The 19867-nt window shown below is 36.8% G+C and overlaps 1 protein-coding gene across 2 annotated transcripts in view; it reads right to left on the bottom strand.

Annotated features, from left to right (window-relative positions):
• Positions 1 to 248: 248 nt before the first annotated feature.
• Positions 249 to 19867, bottom strand: part of GABRG3 (gamma-aminobutyric acid type A receptor subunit gamma3) — a 675960-nt gene continuing 656341 nt past the window's right edge. For both annotated transcript variants that reach the window (XM_046006975.1, XM_046006976.1), the window contains 3 exons: positions 5945 to 6141; positions 5594 to 5653; positions 249 to 1895 (listed from right to left, as the gene is read on the bottom strand). In XM_046006975.1, coding sequence (XP_045862931.1) covers positions 1614 to 1895; positions 5594 to 5653; positions 5945 to 6141 — 539 coding nt within the window. In that variant the 3' untranslated portion in view covers positions 249 to 1613. The remainder of the gene's footprint in view (positions 1896 to 5593; positions 5654 to 5944; positions 6142 to 19867) is intronic.

Here is a 19867-nt window from a genome sequence, read left to right as displayed (position 1 = left end):
AATAAATTTATAAAATTTCAAAAAAAAATAAATAAAAAATAAACAGATTCATCTAATTTTACTTTTCTAACCTCTGTATCTGGTCTGCATCCAGTAAATTGTGTGAAATCAATACTTTTATGTATTCTATCTGTATATTATTTTACCTTTTTTGCTGAGTAATAATTATATTTACAACAGATAATTAAAATAAAATTTTATGGTTTCTAATAAAATTAATTCAGTTTTCTGAATTCAGTTTTCTGGGTGAGAAAAGTGAGAAGCACAGAGCTACTGGTACCAGAATTTTAGTACCAAAATTTTAATAATGCCAAAGCATTATTAATTAACTGGTAGGACTTTTTTCCTACAAATGGTGGGAAACTTCTGAAGAGTCTTGTGAAGTACATACTGGCATCCAGTTATAACAAAGAACTAACATCAAGAAGCAAGTTAGTTTTGTGTTATAAAAATATCAAAAGAGTAATAATTTCAGGGCATTTTTTTCTTTGGGATCTTGCTACATATTCATATTTCAAAGTATAAAATAATCTTTGTTCATCAAAATATATCATTGATGATAGCCATTGCCCTTGTTTTTGCCACTAAGGTTGATTTGACTTGAAAGTTAATATTCCCTAAGATATTTATAAATTCTATCTAAATTTCTTTCACACTCTGGAAAACATTTTTAAGACAAAGTCTTGTGAATGATATATATCTGTCTTTGCAAGATAATCACTGAACCTGTAATAGCATAACATAAGCAAAACCCATACTCTGGGGTTGTATTTTGGTCTAGTAAGACACAACTAAGGTAAAATATTGAACTCCAGCTGAACTAGTCCCAGAACCCAAAGTTAAATGCACTGCTGATTCTCAGTAGTTTGGAATAAAGAAGTAACTGATGTTCAGAGACAATCAACATCATTGAATTCAGCAACATGAGAATTTTGAAAATCATATTTTTTTCTCAACTGGTAACATGTGGATGATGCAAATATACCCTTGCCAAACCTAGAGTGATATTATTTGATAAAGGAATGCTAGGTAACAATGATGGTAAATGAAGTAGTAAATGAAGCCACAGGAGAGGAAACTGGGTGAAAACTCACTGCAGTTCACACTTGAACTCAGACTGCCTGGGAATGTGGGGCTGAGGTCAGCATGAGCATGTCCCAGCAAGCAGTGACTCCACGAGTGTGGGCACTGGTACCTCCAAGGGCTGCAAAGGAAAGTTATAGAAGGGGAGTCTTGGCCCAAGAGGGAGCTTCTCAGATATTTGCTTTCACATTTTACAGATTTCTTGGCAACGATAATTGGCAATTGCTTCCAATATCTGAAACCATTCATAAACATCACCACGCTACAGATTCAGTAAGGGATTAGCAAGAATATCACTTTAAAACTCAATTAATGTGTGTGTGTGTGTGTGTGAGCACGCGTGTGTGTGAGTGTGAAATACATAATAGAAATATTTGCCACAGACTCCTGTACTGCTCTTAGGTAATGTATAACTTCAGATAAACTGAGCAGTGTCCTTCCTTCTTACTTCAGTTGGTCACTACTGGTCTGGGGAGGGTGAAAGGTAAAGAGGGAAACCTAGTGCTCTTCACTCATCACTATAGCAACATTTAGAGATACAGGTATCCAACCCAATAGACCAAGTTGAAGAGCAGGAATGACGTAGGGAAAAAGACCCGGGAATATGAGTCCAGCTCCAAGATGTCTATGTGGATACGCCCTTTCCTCCAAGATCCTGATTTGCATTCTTCATAGCAGCAGAAGAAGCTCTGACAGTCTTTGCCATCCAGACACTCATAGACACAGGTATCTTCAAATTCCTGCCAGTAGACAGAATTGTTTAAAGTGATCATTGCAGGTGGTGGTGGCCTCATGTCGAGGAGAGAATAGTTCTGTAGGCAACAAGAACAACACAAAAATCATCATGAAATGCAATAAGAACAACCTGAGATGAATCAAGCAATAGATGCATGTTATGTCTGTCCTTTAGATAAAGAGAATAATGTCATGCTCCTTCTCACACATCCTTGTACTGGACAGTTTGATCTTTGAGAGTTCAGTCTGCCAATTTGATATTTGCAAATTTAATGCAAAAAAAGTACAGCGCAGTTTTCAAAACTTGCATAACTCAGATTATTGATGAGGGAGGTTGAGAACATTTTCAGATATGTATTAACCATTTCAAGTCTCAGTTCTGGCTACTTTTCAATTGATTGAGAGTAAATATGTACCTATTGCATATAATCCCTTAAATGTTAAGCACTTATGTTTAAGCACTTAAATGTTAAGGGCTCTTCAAATGTGGAGAGATAAATTTGTTATTTCCTAACTAGTAAATAGTAAAAACTATGCTATATAAGAATGACGAGAGATTCTTCTTGTTCCCTGTAATTTACAATAAAAAAATAGCTTTCAGTGTGTGGTGGTCAGACACCACTTGTCATATCAAGAGTCACAGCCAAAACTGTGTACAATTGGAATGTTTTATTTTCTACTTCCCAGGCTTTCCTCCTGATGTGGAAAAGTCAATGGAGAGGGGATGACTTATGTTCACGCATAAAAAAGAGAAAGCAACTTCAAATACACTTGTCTATTTCTCAGACACTTGTTTGAATTCTTCCAAATAGCTATGAATTATGTATTAAATTAATAATAATTGTATGCCACACATACCAAGGGCCAGTCAGGAGTGTCACGGTGCAGCCTTCTACCTTCCTCCACAACTCTGGGCAATGGACAGAAACAAAAACTCTGTTGTTCTATAGGCTCTACTGTGGACACATTTCTAGGTTAATGATTCTTAACTCTGAGTGGGTATAAAAATCACTGGGGAGGAGGTTGGTTGCTGAAAAAAAAAAGTAGTCCACTGCATTTGAGGAATCTGCATCTTTTTGGCAAGGTTCAGTTGGAAAAATCTGCCTTTATTAAGTAATAATTGCATGTGTTTGGACAGTGTTCAAACAGATCGTCATTTTTCATTTCTTCAACACTTTGTGCTGTGTAGTGACACAGAGATGAGAAGCTGACCATTATTGGCAGGACAGGCCTAAAGGAAGATTTTGATGCAGAAAAGGCATCAGAAGTTTCTGAGGGGGTGGGGGAAGCTCCCTAGAGATCTAAAGGGTGACAAGAGGAGCTGTAGGCAAATAAGCAGCAAGATTTCTGGGGGCAAGAGAAACCCCTATTTCTCTTCTTCATTTAGCAAAATAAAAACTCATGATTGTTGAAACGTATATAAGACTGATCTAATAATTAAGAGAGTTCTATTTATATCTTTATAGCTCACTGTTTTGAAATAAAACTAATTGCATTTTATAATATTGCAATAAAACTTCGATGCTAAGAGCCCTAAAAAGCCATATGTTAAATTGCTTCAATGCTTTTTTAATGCATACCTCTCATTTGTCATAAAAATTTCAAACTGTGCTCAAAATGGGGAATTTAATTAATGAGTCCTCAAGGTCACCTGCAGCCAAGCTGGACCTGACTCACTCCTGCTTTGCCTGCATGTACAGTGCAGTCCTATGACTTCCTTTGAAATGTTATGCTTCCTGGGTGGCCTGTACATATGGAATGGTTAGCCTTGCATTTTACAGGTTAGGAAACTGAGGCACAGAGATGTTCAGACAGCTTGTCCCAAAGTGCACATATGATTGTTAGTGAGGCCTGGCTCCTGTCCCTCATTGCTCAGAGGCTGCCCATCTCTATGGATGTTGGTGGGAACGGCCCTTTAACTAGACTATCCCTGTGGATCTTTCAGAATCGCATTGAAGACATGGACAATTATCATCCAACCTTGGAAAACTCCCTTTTTATTCGGCTGCTTTATGAACTTTTGTTGAAAATCTCTCTGTGTCTTTTCACCTGGCCTAGAGCCCTTTCTCTGTGAATTGTATTTCTATGTACTTCCTTCAAGGTCATCACACTTTCCTTCTTGAAAAAACAAAAACAAACGAACATAATTCTTATAGCTTTGTGAAGAAAAAATTTGCGAAGAAAAAAGAAAAAAAATTCTTTTTTCTCTATGGTAAAAGATTCTTTCTTTTGGCAGTATCTTTTCTATACCAAAGATGTCAATATTTCTTTTCCACTCCCAGTCCCCTGGCTGTGTGTGAAATGTGCTTTCTGGGCCTCTGGCTATTTGCTCTGACTTGTCTCTATTACAACATCCCCACTTCAAACCTTTTCCATTACTTTTCAGTCTGTTACTATTTGGGAGCATTTGCTGCCAAATCTGTATGTTCTCTGTGGCTTCCCACAGCTGTAAAATTGGCCTCACCACTCCCCTTCTGTCAGAACTAAAATGATACACTTGCAGAGTACAGATAACCAAGTAGTCTCCTTGAAAAAGCATGTTAAAATGCACTAAGCATAAATTACTGATCAGCAGTTAGAAAACCACATATGGGGGGTGCATAAAACATTCAGTGTAATTAGTGAATTGATATGTATAAAGGGATGCAAGTAGTTACATATAAATTTTGTTATATAATAAAAAGGTAGGTCACATCAGAGATTTTAAAACCTTTCTCAGTTTTTCAATAGTTAGATTCTTACCTCAAGCCACATATTAAAAATTCATATGCATTAATAAATAAAATATTAATATTGTAAATTGTTGAAACTTAACCAATATTTATAGAGCTTAATTTCTCCATATTTCAGTTTTCTCATCAGTAGAATGGGTTGTTGTGAGGATAATATGAATTGGTACATGAAAACACTTAGAACATAGTGTCCAAAAGAGTAAGTACTCAAAAGAAAGTGAGGGGGAATTAATCATTCTGATCGAGAGGCAGAGACCACAAAAGAAAAGTCTGATAGATTTTGCAACAGGGGATTTAAAACGATGCATGTGGGAAAAAGCATAAGAAATGACAGTGACAACATTGTCATAAAAACTGAAATAAAACTACATAACAAAAACATATTAATATCCTTAATTTTTGAATATGTAACTATATGTTTCATGTTATATAAAATACAATATACATAATATATAGTATAAATAACTGGCAGATTGCTACTTTAAAAATGTTAAAAAACAAAAAAGTTTAAAAAGTTATATAAAAATTTTTCATAAAAGTCAAAAGACATAAAAACAATTCACAAAAACAGAAATGCAAGTAAAAATAAATAATCAAAATATTCAACTTTATCAATAATCAAAGAAATGCTAAGGGAACAGTTTACAGAAGCCATTTTTTTGTTTGGCTATCAAACCTAATACAGGGAGAGTTCTGAGTGGTGGGTGTCCCATACTACTAATGGAGCCATGCAACCCTTTTGGTACCGCAATTTTGCTTCTAGGAATTTATATTAAGTTAAGAGTCACAGGTGTATACAAAACTGCAGTGATAAGGATATGTATCAAAGTGAGAAGGTGTGGATTAGCCCAGTATCCAGCCAAGATTGTGCATCAATCATGAACATATAATGCAGTCATTGAAATGATCCTATAAAATAACATTTATAAGACAGAAACTTATTCATAATGTATTTTGAGTTAAAAAACAGAAATATATATGTATATGCTAATCCCTAGGTAGAAGGATCTCAGAAATATTTGCACCTTCACTGCTATACATACGGAGGGGGCTTGTAGGCTTATTCGCTCATGTATCCATCTTGAGGAATCTGGATGTAACAACTACAAGAAAAACAGAAAAAAAAAATTAGGAAACTTCTGTGGAAATCTGCATCATAGGTCACCTTAGTTAAGAGCAATCTTTGAGATATGATTACATCAATCCATGTCATTGGTAGGTGAAGCTAAAGAGGTGCATTAGAGTCATATTCATATATTCAGAATATCTTGTTTTTGACATCTTGTTGAAGTAGCTATTTATAAAACATTGCATAAGATCCTAGGAATAAGGATCATTTATTGCAAACTATCCTTCCACTACTTTTCCAGAAAATCTTTGCTGCTGGAACTCACCGATGTTTTCTTCTTAGTGGTAGTTGGTTTTCTACAACTTGAATAGTAGTTGAGGGTGGCGTACTCCATCAGAGCAGCAAAGACAAATAAGAAGCAAACTGTCACAAAGAGGTCCATGGCAGTCACATAGGACACACGGGGCAAGGAATTTCTGGCAATTGTGCTGAGCGTGGTCATGGTCAGCACTGTGGTGATGCCTATACAGGGAATAGTTATCAAGTTGTAAAAGGAGCCATACAAAATTCCTCCACACCAACAGTGTTCTATTTTTAGGTAAATCTTTCCTGACATTGCATAAACATAATAATACTTTACATTTTAATGTCTATATAATCTTGCAAGCATTTCCATAAAATTTTTGTCATAGTTCATACAATAACATTAAAATACCTGAATTAAGCCAACAGCTTTCAATTTATTCAGAAATTTTCTCAGTTTCACATTGCCTTTTAAATATTTTCTAAATAATGATAGTTTGCAGTCCTCCATACATTCTGTCTCACATCTTACACTGTTCTTCTGCCCAGATAAACTGTTTCCTTTCTTACTTTTTCTTTTTGCAATTTTAAACTCCAATCTTTCTTTAGGACCCAGTTGAAGTACTCTTAATGAGGTGGCATTGCTTATAGCACCCCAAAGAGAGTTGATAACATGGGAATCTGCACTACTCTTACCTTCTATGCGCCTGGTTTCTGCATTAGCACAGGGAATTGCACGTCTTTCTAGTCTTTGTATGTCTATCTTTCTGAATAAATTGTGTGATCATTACAAGCAAAACTGTATCTTGCTTATCTTTGCTTACTTGTCATCAAGCATTGTGCCTAGCACATTTTAGGCATTTCAATGAATGCTTCATATGGACTATATTGATTCATTGATTAATTTGCTAACTAATAATAGTGTTGGTCTGACTTTGACTATTTTATAAACATAAGTCAATAATAAATATTTTAAAAAGACTGTGGACAAGAGTCAAAAAACAGACACATATGTGATGGATGGTTTAAAAGGAAAAGTCAAAAAATGGGCAGAAGAAATGAACAGACACTTCTCCAATGAAGACATACCAATAGCTAGCAGACATATGAAAAAATGTTCATCATCATTAGCCATCAGAGAAAAATAAAATCAAAACCACATTGAGATACCATCAGTTAGAATGACGAAGATTAACAAGGCAAGAAACAACAACTGTTGGAGAGGATGTGGAGAAAGGGGAACCCTCTTACACTGTTGGCGGTAATTCGAGTTGGAGTAGCCAACTTGGAAAACAGTGTGGAGATTCCTCAAAAAATTAAAAATAGAGCTACCCTAAGATCCAGCAATTGCACTACTTGGTATTTACCCCAAAGATACAGATGTAGTGAAAAGAAGGGTCATATGTACCCCAATGTTCATAGCAGTAAAGACCACCATCGCCAAACTATGGAAAGAGCCAAGATGCCCTTCAACTGATGAATGAATAGAGAAGATATGGTCCACATATGCAATGGAATATTATGCCTCTATCAGAAAGGATGAATACCCAACTTTTGAATCAACATGGATGGGACTGGAGGAAATTATGCTGAGTGAAATAAGTCAAGCAGAGAGAGTCAATTATCATATGGTTTCACTTACTTGTGGAACATAAGGAATAACATGGAGGACATTAGGAGAAGGAAAGGAAAAGGGAAGGGGGGGGGAAATTGGAGGGGGAGATGAACCATGAGAGACTGTGGACTCAAACTGAGGGTTTTAGAGGGGAAAGGGGAGGGGAGATGGGGGAGCCTGGTGGTGGGTATTAAGGAGGGCATGTATGGCATGGAGCACTGGGTGTTATACTTAAACAATGAATCTTGGAACACTACATCAAAAAATAATGATGTATGGTGACTAACATAACACACAAAATGGAAGGGAGGTTACTAAGCATTAAGAAGAATGAAATGACTGAATGATTATTATATAAGAGGAGTTAAGACTAACTCTCTTCTAGATGAGTTCCTGCAAAATCAGAAACTGCTAGAGCTGCTGGACAGGGAGGCTAGTGACATGGACTCAGGAATCATAGGAATATTGACATTAATACTCACTACTTTGTGCTTGCATGAGGATACTATAAAATATCCACCAGGCAATAATACTCCATGATAGGGTAAATATGATGGATAAGTGCACATTAGTTTCTACCTTTGCTGAGCATCACAGCTCATTTTCAGTGCCTCCCAGCAACTCTTCAGGAAGGTTAGCCAGCATCAGCTGAAGAATGATGCTAACAGCATAGGGTGGACAGTTTAGTCATGTGTAAAAGGATATTGACCTGGAAGTCAAAGCCATCAGCCTGGTGGCGCCTGGGTGGCTCAGTGGGTTAAAGCCTCTGCCTCCCGGCTCAGGTCATGATCCCAGGTCCTGGGATGGAGCCCCACATTGGGCTCTCTGCTCAGCAGGGAGCCTGCTCCCCCCACCCCCTCTCTGCCTACTTGTGATCTCTGTTTGTCAAATAAATAAATAAAATCTTAAAAAAAAAAGGCCTTCAGCCTTGCTCTGGGCCTTCTCAGCATTTGGTTACGTAAAGTCACCTACCTTCTTTGAACTTGTTTCTTTAATCAGTACAGTGAAAACAGAATGCTGGGCTCTCTTTTCTATAGATGGGAAAAAAGTGCTATGTAAACTTGGAAAGTCTACACTGATGATAGATATATTTTTATAGAAATAATGATTTTCTAATAAATATCCAATTTAACTTTAAAAAATGTGACCATGTCATGTATACAGAATATGTAGGTAGGAATTTTTTCACTAAATTCGGGGATTGTTAAGCTCAATTTCTTCTCTTTTCTTTTTTTTTATTTAATTATTTATTTTCTCACCATAGCACATACTCTCCCCAATGTCCATCACCCAGCCAACCCATCCCTCCTACCCACCTCCCCTCCAGAAACCCTCAGTTTGTTTCCTGAGAGTAAGAGTCTCTAATGGTTTGTTTCCCTCTCTGGTTTCATCTTGTTTCATTTTTCCCTCCCTTTCCCTGTGATCCTCTGTCTTATTTCTCAAATTCCTCATGTCAGTCAGAAAATATGATAATTGTCTTTCTCTGACTGACTTATTTCACATAGCATAATACCCTCCAGTTCCATCCACATCATTGTGAATGGCAAGATTTTGGTTTCTTTTTTCTCTTTTGATGGCTGGATAACATTCCATTATATATATATATATATATGATGTGATATATAGATATATATATATATCACATCTTCTTTATCCATTCATCTGTTGATGGATATCAAGGCTATTTCCATATTTTGGCTACTGTGGACATTGCTGCTATGAACATTCAGGTGCATGTGCCCCATAAGATCACTACTTTTATATCTTTAGGGTAAATACCCAGCAGTGCAATTGCTGGGTCATCGGATAGCTCTATTTTCAAATTTTTTGGGAAACTTCATACTGTTTTCCAGAGTGGCTGTACCAGCTTGCTTTCCCACCAACAGTGTAGGAGGGTTCCCCTTTCTCTGACTCCTCACCAATACCTGTCATTTCCTGACTGGTTAATATTAGCCTTTCTGATTGGTGTGTGGTTGTATCTCATCGTGGGTTTGATTTGTATTTCCCTGATGCCAAGTGATGTTGAACACTTTTTCATGTGTTTATTGGTCATTTAGATGTCTTCTTTGCAGAAATGTCTGTTCATGTTTTCTGCCCATTTCTTGATTGGATTTTTTGTTCTTTGGGTGTTGAGTTTGATAAGTTCTCTATAGATTTTGGATACTAGCCTTTTATCTGACATGTCATTTACAAATATCTTCCCCATTCTGTCGGTTGTCTTTTGGTTTTGTTAACTGTTTCCTTTGTTGTGCAAAAGCTTTTTATCTTGATGAAATCCCAATAGTTCATTTTTGCTTCCCTTGCCTTTGGTGATGTTTCTAGGAAGAAGTTGCTGTAGCTGAGGTTGAAGAAGTTTTTGCCTTTGTCCTCCTCAAGGATTTTGATAGATTCCTGTCTCGCATTGAGGTCTTTCATCCATTTTGAGTCTATTTTTCTGTGTGGTATAAGAAAATTCTCCAGTTTCATTATTCTGCATGTGACTTTCCATTTTTCCCAACATCATTTGTTGAAGAGATTGTCTTTTTCCACTGGACATTCTACCCTGCTTTGTCGAAGATTAGTTTACCATAGAGTTGAGGGTCCATTTCTGGGCTCTCTATTCTGTTCCATTGGTCTATGTGGCTGTCTTTGTGCCAGTATCATACTGTCTTCATGATGACAGCTTTGTAATAGAGCTTGAAGTCTGAAATTGTGATGCCGCCAATTTTGGTGTTCTTTTTCAACATTCCTCTGGCTATTCAGGGTCTTTTCTGGTTGCATATAAATTTTAGGATTATTTGTTCCATTTCTTTGAAAAAAGTTGATGGTATTTTGATAGGGATCACATTGAATTTGTAGATTGCTCTAGGTAGTATAGACATTTTCACAATATTTGCTTTTCCAGTCCATAAGCATGGAATGCTTTTCCATTTCTTTGTGTCTTCCTCAAATTCTTTCATGATAATTCTATAGTTTTCTGTGTACAAATTCTTTGACTCTTTGGTTAGATATATTCCTAGGTATTTTATGGCTTTGGGTGCAATTGTAAATAGGATCAACTCCTTAATTTCTCTTTCCTCTGTCTGTTGTTGGTGTATAGAAATGCAACTGATTTCTGTGTATTGATTTTATATCCCAACACTTTACTGAATTCCTGTACAAGTTCTAGCAGTTTTGGAGTGGAGTGTTTTGGGTTTTCCACATAAAGTATCGTATCATCTGCAAATAGTGAGATTTTGACTTCTTTGCTGATTCAGATGTCTTTTATTTCTTTTTGTTCTCTGATTGCTGATGTTAGGACTTCTAGTACTATGTTGAATAGCAGTGGTGATAGTGAACATCCCAGCTGTGTTCCTGAGCTTAGGGGAAAAGATCTCAGTTTTTCCCCATTGAGAATGATATTTGCTGTGGGTTTTTCATTGACGGCTTCTATAATATTGAGGTATGTGCCCTCTATCCCTACACTTTGAAGAGTTCTGATCAAGAAAGGATGCCATACATTGTCAAATGCTTTTTCAGCATCTATTGAGCATATCATGATTCTTGTTCTTTCTTTTATTAATGTATTGTATCACTCTGATTTGCAGATGTTGAACCAAGCTTGCAGCCCAGGAATAAATCCCACTTGGTCATGGTAAATAATCCTTTTCAATGTACTCTTTGATCTTATTGGCTAGTATTTTGGGGAGAATTTTTGCATCCATGTTCATCAAGGATATTGGTTTGTAATTCTTTTTGAAGGGTTCTTTGGTTTTGGGATCAAGGTAATGCTGACCTCATAAAATGTGTTGGAAGTTTTTCTTCCATTTCCATTTTTTTAAACAGTTTCAGGAGAATAGGTATTAATTCTTCTTTAAATGCATGGTAGATTTCCCCTGGGAAGCTGTCTGGCCCTGGGCTCTTGTTTCTTGGGAGATTTTTGATTGGCTTCAATCTCCTTACCAGTTATGGGTCTGTTCAGGTTTTCTACTTTTTCCTGGTTCGGTTTTGGTTCTTTATACATCTCTAGGCATGCACCTGTTTCTTCCAGATTGTCAAATTTGCTGGCATAGAGTTGCTCATAATATATTCCTGTAATTTTTTGTATTTCTTTGGTGTTGGTTATGATCTCTCCTCTTTCATTCACTATTTTTATTACTTTGGGTCCTTTCTCTTTTCTTTTTGATAAGACTGGACAGTGGTTTATCAACCTTATAATTCTTCCAAAGAATCAGCTCCTAGTTTCATTGATTTCTACTGTTATTTTGGTTTCAATTTCATTGATTTCTGCTTTGATCTTTATGGTTTCTCTTCTGCTGGGTTTAGGCTTTATTCGCTGTTCTTTCTCCAGCTCCTTTAGGTATAGGGTTCAGTTGTGTATTTTTTTAAATTTAATTTTATTTTACTTTCAGTGATCCAAAATTTGTTGTTTATGTACCACACCCAGTGCTCCATGCAATAATGTGCCTCCATAATAGCCACCACCTGACTCACCCAACCCCCATCCCTCTCCCTTCCAAAACCCTCAGTTTGTTCTCAGAGTCCACAGTCTCTCAAGGTTTATCTCCCCCTCAGATTTCCTCCAACTCTCTTCTCCTCTCCATCTCCCAATGTCCTCAGTGTTATTCCTTATGCTCCACAAGTTGGTGAAAGCATATAATAATTGACTCTCTCTGCTTGACTTACTTCACTCAAGATAATTTTTTCCAGTCCCATAATGTTGATACAAAAGTTGGGTATTCATCCTTTCTGATAGAGGCATCAGAAATGCTCCATTGAATATATGTACCATATCTTCATTATTCATTCATCCATTGAAGGGCATCTTGACTCTTTCCACAGTTTGGTGACTGTGGCCATTGCTGCTATGAACAGTGGAGTACAGATGGCCCTTCTTTTCACTACATCTGTATCTTTGGGGTAAATACCCAGTAGTGCAATTGCAGGGCCATAGAGAAGCTCTATTTTTAATTTCTTAAGGAATCTCCACACTGTTTTCCAAAGTGGCTGCACCAACTTACATTCCCACCAACAGTGTAAGAGGGTTTCCTTTTCTCCATATCCTCTCTAATACTTGTTGTTTACTCTCTTGTTAATTTTGGCCATTCTAACTGGTGTACTGTGGTATCTCAATGTGGTTTTGATTTTAATCTCCCTGATGGCTAATGACGAGGAACATTTTTTCATGTGTCTGTTAGCCATTTGTGTGTGTTCTTTGGAGAAGTGTCTGTTCATGTCTTCTGTCCATTTTTTGACATGACGATCTGTTTTGTGTGTGTTGAGTTTGAGGAGTTCTTTATAGATCTTGGATATCAGTCCATTGTCTGTAGTGTCATTTGTGAATACCTTCTCCCATTCTGTGGGTTGCCTCTTTGTTTTGTTGACTTTCCTTTGCAGTGCAGAAGGTTTTGATCTTGATGAAGTCCCAAAAGTTCATTTTTGCTTTTGTTTCCTTTGCCTTTGGAGACATATCTTGAAAGAAGTTGCTGTGGCCAATGTCAAAGAGGTTACTGCCTATTTTCTCCTCTAGGATTTTGATAGATTCCTGCGTCACATTGAGGTCTTTTATCCATTTTGGGTTTATCTTTGTGTATGCTGTAAGAGAATGGTTGAGTTGCATTCTTGTACACATAGCTGTCCAATTTTCCCAACACCATTTATTGAAGAGACTGTCTTTTTTCCACTGTGTATTTTTTTCCTCCTTTGTTGAAGATTATTTGACCATAGAAGTGAGTGTCCATATCTGGGCTCTTTACTCTGTTCCGCTGGCCTATGTGTCTGTTTTTGTGCCAGTATCATGCTCTCTTGGTGATCACAGCTGTAGTAAAGCTTGAAATCAGGCACCGTGATGCCCCCAGTTTTGTTTTTCTTTTTCAACATTTCCTTAGCAAATCAATGTCTCTTCTGGTTCCATGCAAATTTTAAGATTGTTTGTTCCACCTCTTTGAAAAATGCCAGTGGAATTTTGATTGGGATGGCATTGAAAGTATAGATTGCTCTAGGCAGTATTAACATTTTAACAATGTTTATTCTTCCAATCCATGAGCATGGAAAGTTTTTCCATCTTTTTCTGTCTTCTTCAATTTGTTTCATGAGTGTTCATAGTTCCTCGAGTACAGATCCTTCACCTCTTTGGTTAGGTTTATTCCCAGTTATCTAATGGTTCTTGGTGCTAAAGTACTTGGAATTGATTCTCTAATTTCCCTTTCTGTATTTTCATTGTTGGTGTATAAGAAAGCAACTGATTTCTGTACATTGATTTTGTATCCTGCCACATTACTGAATTGCTGAATGAGTTCCAGTAGTTTGTGGGTGGAGTCTCTTGGGTTTTCCATATAATGTCATCTGTGAAGAGAGAGTGTTTGACTTCTTATTTGCCAATTTGAATACCTTTTATTTCTTTTTGTTATCTGATTGCTGATGCTAGGACTTCTAGTACTATGTTGAGCAACACTGATGAGAGTGAATATCCTTGTCATATATTTGAGACCTTTTTTGTTTCTTGAGAAAGGCTTGTAATGCTCTATATTTTCCTCTCAGGACCACCTTTGTTGCATTCCAAAGATTTTGAACAGTTGTGTTTTCATTATCATTTGTTTCCATGATTTTTTAAAATTCTCGTTTAATTGCCTGTTTTACTCATTCATTCTTTAGAAGGACGCTCTTTAACCTCCATGTATATGAGTTCTTTCTAATATTCGTCTTGTCGTTAAATTCTAGTTTCAAAGCATTGTGGTCTGAAAATATGCAGGGAATGATCCCAATCTTTTGGTACCAGTTGAGTTCAATGATTTGTGACCCAGAGTGTGATCTATTCTGGAGAATATTTCCTGTGCACTAGAGAAGAATGTGTGTTGTTTTGGGATGGAATGTTCTGAATATATCTATGATGTCCATTTGGTCCAGCGTGTCATTTAAAGCCTTTATTTCCTAGTTGATCTTTTGCTTAGATGATCTGTCCATTTCAGTGAGGGTGTGTAAAGTCCCTACTATCATTGTATTATTTTTGATGTATTTCTTTGATTTTGTTATTAATTGGTTTATATAGTTGGCTGCTCCTATATTAGAGGCATAGGTATTTAAAATTGTTAGACATTCTTGTTGGACAGACCCTTTAAATATGATATAGTATCTTTCCTCATTTCTTATTATAGTCTTTGGCTGAAAATCTAATTTGTCTGATATAAGGATTGTCACCCCAGCTTTCTTTTGATGTCCATTAGCATGGTAAATTGTTTTCCATACCCTCACTATAAATCTGGAGGTGTCTTTGTTTTAAAATGAGTTTCTTGCAGACAGCATATCAATGGGTCGTCGTCTTCTTCTTCTCCTCCTTCTTCTTCTTCTCCATTCTGATACCCTGTGTCTTTTGATTGGGGCATTTAGCCCATTTACATTCAGGGTAATTATTGAAAGGTATGAAATTAGTGCCATTGTATTACCTTTAAGGGGACTCTTACTGTATATTTTCTGTTCCCCTCTGGTCGTTTCTTTTATGTTCTCTCTTTGATTAGAGGAAAATATTTCCTGTGGGGCCGGTTTGATATTTGCAAATTCTTTTAGTTTTTGTTTGTCCTGGAAACATTTTATCTCTCCTTCTATTTTCAATGACAGCCTAGCTGGATATAGTATTCTTGGCTGCATATTTTTCTCATTTAGTGCTCTGATTATATCATGCCTGTCCTTTCTAGCCTGCCAGGTCTCTGGATAGGTCTGCTGCCAATCTGGTATTTCTACCATTATTGTTACAGACCTCCTGTCCCAAGCTGCTTTCAGAATTTTCTTTTTGTCTCCAAGACTTGTAAGTTTTACTATTAGACAAAAGGATGTTGACCTATTTTTATTGATTTTAGGGGTGATTCTCTGTGTGTCCTGGATTTGGATGCCTGTTTCCTTCCCCAAATTAGAGAAGTTCTCTGCTATAATTTGTTCCAATATACCTTCTGCCCCTCTCTCTCTTCTTCTTCTGGGATCCTAATTATTCTAATATTGTTTTGGCTTATGGTATCACTTATCTCTTGAATTCTCCCCTTATGATCCAGTAGTTGTTGATCTCTCTTTTTCTCAGCTTCTTTATTCTACATCATTTGGTCTTCTATATCACTGATTCTCTCTTCTGCCTCATTTGTCCTAGCAGTAAGACCCTACACTTTTGATTGCACCTTTTAATACCTTTTTTAAAATTTCAAGTTGGTAAGATCTAAGTTCTTTTATTTCTCCAGAAAGGGATTGTCTATTATCTTATGTGTTTTTTTCAAGCCCAGTTAGCATCTTTATAATTGTAATTCTGAACTCTAGTTCTGACATCTTAATAATGTCCCTACTGATTAGGTCCCCAGCAGTCCGTACTGCCTCTTGTTCTTTGTTTGTTTGTTTGTTTGAGGTGAGTTTTTCCACCTTTCCATTTTGTCCAGAGAAGAATAGTCAGGTGAGAGAACAAAATGCTAAAAGAGTAACAACACCAGAAAAATACACAATAACCAAATCAGAAGAGACCTAAAATCAGGGGGAAAAGAAAGGAAAATAAAATATATGGTTAGGCTAATAAATAGAACAGAGCCACACACTTGATTTTGGGTGTATTTTGGTCTGTTAGAGGAAACTGCCTCCCAAAATTTTAAAGAAAGAAAAACATATATATATATATAAACAAGAGTAAACAAGATGAAGGGATGGAATGACTTTAAGGATGAGAATTTTAAAAGATTTTCAAAAAGAAATTGGTAAATAAGAAGTTGGTTGAAAAAAGAAAGAAAAAGAAGAGAACATGATCAGGCTGGAGACTAGAACAAACTCATATGCTAGATTTAGGGTATATTTGGTCTGTTAGAAGAAACTGTATCCCAAATTTTAAAGAAAAGAAAGCTTACATGTATACAAAAAATAAGGTTAAATACAATGAAGGGATAGAATATGACTTTAAAAATGAAAATTAAAAAAGATTTTTAAAAGGTATTGATAAGATGAAATAGTTGAGATATGTTAAAACAGGAAAGAGGTAAAATTTAAAAAAAAATAGAATAAGAAAAAAATAAAATTTTGAAAATTTAACTTTGAAAAAGTAAAGAATCATGGGGTGGGGGAAGCAATGAATTCTAATGTGCTATATTCCCCTAGATCTGGAGTTTTGCAATTCTCATTGATCAGTAAACTTGACTTGGCTTGATGTTCTTGCTGATCTTCTGGGGGCGGGGCCTTTTGCAGTGATTCTCAAATGTCTTTGCCCAGGCAGAATTGCACCACTGTTGACAGGGACCAGGTTCAGTAATTTGTTCAGTTTTGCTCTCAGTAACTTTTGTTCTCTGTACCCTTTCTGTACAGCTTTGGAGGAAAGGAATGAAGATGGTGGCCTCCCAATCTCCAACCTGGAAGAGCTGAGAGCTTGGGGCCCCCCTCTTCAGTGAGCCCTCAGAGAAAAGCAGTGAAACACTCCTATCTCCCTGGTTTCCAGCTATACTCCAAGTTCACCAAGACTGTGACTCAGCCTTCCTATCTCTGTCACATGGCCGGGCACATCTGGAGTCTCCAAACCCAGCAGATTCCTGTGGCATGCTCTTGTGCCACTCCTCCTTGGGGAGGAAGGGGAGGTCTCCCCGGATTTGCCACCTGTGGATTCCCTGCTTGAAGAGTAGTGGCCTGACAGTGTCTCAGAACAGTTTAAGGTAATCCTGAGCTGAGAGCCCCCTCCTTGGTACCATCACTGCAGCTGGCTTCCCTGCTCCAATACCTGGGAGCTCTGCCACACTCAGGCACCCATGATCTTTCTGTGACCCTGTAGATCCTGAGACAACACCCACCCCAGTGAGGGCTCCAGCCCCCACTTAGCCTCTGGAGTGATGTCCCTCCATGGAGCAGACTTCTAAAAGTTCCAATTTTGTGCTCTGCTGCTCTATCACTTTCTGGGATCCAGCCCCTCCCCCTGTGGACTATCTTCCTGTATATACCTCAGACTCACCTCTCAGCATGTCCTACATTCCAGAAAGTGTTAGCTTTTCTGTCCCTAGAACTGTTGCTATTCTTCTCTTTGATCTTCTGTTTAGCTTATAGATGTTCAGAATGGTGTGATAACTAGCTGAATTCCTGGGACCTGATGAAATTTAGGTCGCTTTATCCTCTGCCATCTTGCTCCTCCTTTCGAATGCTCATGTTATTATTATCCCCATTACATAGTAAAAGCAAATCCAATGTGACACACTTCTGTTACCCATCTATATCTACCTCACAATGCAGCGAGGCTTAATGTGGAGTGAGTATCATGGACAACATTTGGTAATGTCTGGCTTTAACCTCATTTATTTTTTTTTCTTTTTTTTTTCCCTTTTTATTAATTTTTTCAGCGTAACAGTATTCATTCTTTTTGCACAACACCCAGTGCTCCATGCAAAACGTGCCCTCCCCATCACCCACCACCTGTTCCCCCAACCTCCCACCCCTGACCCTTCAAAACCCTCAGGTTGTTTTTCAGAGTCCATAGTCTCTTATGGTTCGCCTCCCCTATATGATCTCCCTGATATGAGGACATGGAGAAGCAACATGGGGGGGTAGGGGGATAGGAGAAGAATAAATGAAACAAGATGGGATTGGGAGGGAGACAAACCATAAATGACTCTTAATCTCACAAAACAAACTGGGGGTTGCTGGGGGGAGGTGGGATTGGGAGAGGGGGAGCGGGCTAACCTCATTTATTTAAAAAGAATTTATCTCATTCATTTTCTTTTCTCATTTTAGAACCCCAGTTATAGTTATACATCTTCATATTGTCCTACTGATCATTGAGGCTTTGTACATCTTTTAAAATCTTTTTATCCCTCTCTTCTTCAGATTAGATAAATTTTATATGATGGTCTTCAATTATGCATGATCTCTTTTTCTGCCATCTTCAATCTACTAGTAAGCTCAGTTAGTGAATTTTTCAATTTAACTATTATACATTTCATTCTAGAGTTTACATTTTAATATACTTTACCTGCTGTGATTAGCTATCTGTTCATTCATTGACATTATATTTTCCTGTAAGAACTTTACCATTGTTATAATAAGTTGCTTTAAACTCATGCCTGCTGATTCAACACCAGATTTTTCTTTTCATATTGACTATTTTTTGTCTTTATCATGGGTCACATTTTCCTGCTTCTAAGAATACCAAATAATTTTTATTGCATACTCAATATTGTGGATAATACATTACAAAGATTATGAAATGTATCATCCTTTTAAAAGCCATGTTAAATGCTTTCTTATGGCAGTTAATCTACTGATGGTTCTCCTTGATCTTGTTATGGTTTGCTTTAAGCTTTATTTAGAGGGATTCTAGAGTACCCCTTAAGTCTCAGGCATAGCCTTTTCTGGTGTCTTAACCAAATATTTTGATGTTAATGACTTTTCTCTACTCTTCTGGACTGTAAATCCATTATCTTCCAGCATTATGTATTTCTAGTATCTCTATCTCCTTAATGCCACCGTGGTGACTCTCTGACAGGACTTTCATAGGTTCACATTGTGCAACCATTACTACATATTATATTGTTTGCAAGCTGATTTTTCAAGTCATGCTTACTATGGCACCTGACCAATTGTGAGTTCATAACCTCAAAAATCATTACTAAATTTATGTTGTGACTTTGTTGAATGCTTTATCAATTCTATTATGTATTTTCTATAAGCATGCAAAACTAACATGGTGGGGGTATTAGAGGCTAGTTTATCTTGCTCAAAAAGTGCTAAGTTGGTTGAACAAACAAAGAATAAAGTAAGAAATACAGAAAAAAAATATGAGAGACTTTGCAAAGATTTTGAAATTGAGAGAATGCCCTCTTTTCTGAAAAACATGTTTCAGCAAAAACAACCTTTATATCACTCTTACCCAATATCTGTTTTCACACATAAAAATATTGAAAGTTAAGTAATACTCCTATCATAAAAAAAAAGATTGGTATAAAATGTTATATAATTCTAAAACCACTGGAATTTAGTGTTTTATTAGGAGGACTTTGGTCATCAGAGGATAATTCATGAAAAGACTTTGAGCTTTAGTGTGTAGATGTAGCTGAAAAGAATGATCACTTTCTTTTTTAATGGTAAAGTTGCTATAGGCAATCAGAACTTTTGTTTCTGAAAGACTATTTTACTGATATTATGTCTTTAGTCATCAAAAATATATGAAAAGCTGTGTCCCTTTACACTAATGTAATGAGACTTTTCAGTGTGGCAGATTCCCAGGATGTGACTATATTTTTATGATGACTTCATCCTTAGAGCATAGTATCAGATGATGCAATTGATTTGTTCTTAATCTCTAACCCAGCTTATTTCAAGTGGCACACTTGGAACTCTATTGTCAGAAAGAGTCTAACTTGACTACTTGAAACAATC

The sequence above is a fragment of the Meles meles genome, chromosome 6 (genome assembly GCF_922984935.1).
Source record: "Meles meles chromosome 6, mMelMel3.1 paternal haplotype, whole genome shotgun sequence".
NCBI lineage: Eukaryota > Metazoa > Chordata > Mammalia > Carnivora > Mustelidae > Meles > Meles meles.
Note: the sequence above shows the minus strand (reverse complement) of the source record. Positions and strands in the feature narration are given on the sequence as shown.